Genomic DNA, 2,533 nt, shown 5'->3' with positions numbered 1-2,533 from the left:
CCATTTCTTTTTAACATGTCTTTGTAATAGCTGACAGTGACTTTTCAGTTACAAGATCTTGATTTTAAGAAATTCAGTCATGAGAAGGTAACAAATCCAGGAAGTTTGAGGGGTGTGTTCCAGACAGGCTCACCTATAACTGAAATTCATTATTCTTTACTGAAGAGATGAGAGAGACTTTTAGTGTTAACCCAGTATATGTCAAAATGAAGTGGGTCAGGAAAGGGTCCCATTTTTTTCAAAAGATTTTTCAGAGCTCTACAACTTTTCCCAAGAAATTCAACCCCCAACATAACAAACTTTTGAACTGATGTCCAAGTATAGCTGACTTCTAAAACAGAGAATGCATAAGCAAAAAGGCATGGCATGTGCATTTCCCCTTAAATATTTTGCAAAGCTATTGAAAAAATTCACAGAAAAACTGATTTCTTCAGAAGCGAATGATTGTCTAAACATGTATTTTTTATTCTCCCATCAGATGGTATATGAGAATGATAAATGAGATATACTGAGAAAAATGTCTGGGAAAAACCAAACCATGATCACCGAGTTCATTCTCATGGGATTCACAGATCATGCAGAAGTACAACTTGCCCTTTTCCTGGTGTTCCTGATGGTTTATTTTATCACCCTTCTGGGGAATCTCTGGCTCGTTGTGTTAATCAAGATTGATCCCCAACTCCACACTCCCATGTACTTTTTCCTCAGTCACTTGGCTTTCATAGACCTTTGCTATTCTTCAGTGACCGCTCCCAAGATGCTGGTGGACTTTTTGATCAAGAAAAGAGACATTTCTTATGGTGCCTGCCTTGCTCAGTATTTTTTCTTTGCAATGTTTGGAGCTGGAGAGTGTGGTTTGCTGGCAGTGATGGCATGTGACCGTTACATAGCAATTAGTAATCCTTTGCTTTATACAGTTGTCATGACCAAGAAGTTGTGTTCTTCAGTGATGGTTGGGGTATACATATGGGGCATTGTGAATTCGGTGATTCAGACAGGGGGGTTGCTCAGACTGTCTTTTTGCGGGCCTAATGTCATCAACCATTTTTTCTGTGACCTCCCTGCACTCCTTTTGTTGTCCTGCACCAACACATTCATCAATGAACTTGTGCTTTTCATTGTGGGAAGCCTCCTAGAAACTTTTGTCCTTCTCATCCTCATCATCTCCTATGTTCTCATCATCAGAGCTGTGCTAAGGATCCCCACCACTGAGGGCAGGCACAAAGCCTTCTCCACCTGCACTTCCCACCTGACAGCCATTGCTATATTCCATGGGGCAATTCTCTTCATGTATTTTCGACCTAGCTCCAGTTATTCATTGGATACAGATAAATTGTCTTCTGTCTTCTATACATCCATCATCCCCATGTTGAATCCTTTGATCTATAGCCTGAGGAACCAAGACGTGAAATGTGCCTTCAGGAAAGTAGTAAAGAAGAGAGCATTTTTTCACTGAGGCCTTGTTCTAATGAAGTTTTCCTGTGACACTGAATAGGTCTTATTTTTTTCTTCCCTGACTCCACATTTTTCACAGTCATAGTATGACTTGATATGTTGTTAGAGTGAGTTCAACGTGTCTTCCTCTTAAGAACATATAAAACACATTATAAAGATGAAATAGTGCTATTGACTGTAGTGAAAGAATTGGAAGCAGTTGGTATAATTATGTGGTTATGAACCAAAGGAAGATAAAGGGAATCTGTACTGCAAAAAACAGCTTAGTTAGCATGTCAACCATTTTCTTGTGGGATGTCTGACAAATAAAGGATTGAACTGGAGTCCTTTGATGTTAAATCTGTAACAGGGCACAGTGGGTGTGTCTACATATGCAGAGGATATGGGAGCAGTTTACTCGAAAGTAAACTACTCATGAGAAAACACTCCCAGACAAGCAACTACAGGCCTTTGTACACCTCACGAGATTGGCCTTTAAAGTGACTTAAATGCCCTTTTTCAGTGCTTTAATGGCATTGCTGTTTGGATGCTTGGTGGCGTATTCCTCTTTAAATGACTTTGGTATGGAGCAAGATAAAACATCTCTGAGGTGTTTAGGTTTGCTACCTAATGAAGCGCAACAGTGCACAGGGCACTGAAAGCTGACATGCTTGGGGCTTGACAGGCACTGCACAGCTCAGGGGATGTAGGACCTGGCAGCAGCCCAGGCAGGCAGACTCCACTGAAGAAAAAAAAAAAGCAGCGAGCCTGATCATTGGTGTTGCTTGGGGTTTGTTTTGTTTTTTTTTCCTCCCCAGAGCCTGCCTGCCTGCCTGAGCTGTTTGGGGAACCGATGCTTCCCTTCATGGCTGCAGCACCCCCCAGGACCACCTGGGTTGGGTGCAAGTTGGCAGGTGCCACCTGGGAGGGGCCAACACAGCTCAGGGACCACTCAGCCCACCAGCAGCTCACCCTCCCCACCCCCTGCCACTGAGGCAGGTAAGGATTGGGCCCCCACCCTTGTGTACATGCTACAGAGGTTTAATTCAGTTAAATTATCCCTAAATGGAAGCGGCATTTTTAAAAACCCATCATTTCC

The 2,533-nt window shown here is 42.7% G+C and overlaps 1 protein-coding gene across 1 annotated transcript; it reads left to right on the top strand.

The window, feature by feature from the left end:
* Window positions 1-511: 511 nt before the first annotated feature.
* On the top strand, window positions 512-1,456 carry LOC102566282 (olfactory receptor 1052-like). The gene has a single exon (XM_006260502.2). The coding sequence runs from the start codon at window positions 518-520 to the stop codon at window positions 1,454-1,456; it is 939 nt and encodes a 312-aa protein (XP_006260564.1). The 5' UTR covers window positions 512-517.
* The last annotated feature ends 1,077 nt before the right edge of the window (window positions 1,457-2,533 follow it).

Source organism: Alligator mississippiensis, chromosome 2 (assembly GCF_030867095.1).
Source record: "Alligator mississippiensis isolate rAllMis1 chromosome 2, rAllMis1, whole genome shotgun sequence".
Classification (NCBI taxonomy): Eukaryota; Metazoa; Chordata; order Crocodylia; family Alligatoridae; genus Alligator; species Alligator mississippiensis.
The sequence above is the reverse complement of the archived record's forward strand: the minus strand, read 5'-3'. Positions and strand labels throughout refer to the sequence as shown.

Excerpts from the sequence above, each read along its gene's own strand:
- LOC102566282 (XM_006260502.2), top strand. The coding sequence starts at position 518 with ATGTCTGGGAAAAACCAAACCATGATCACCGAGTTCATTCTCATGGGA.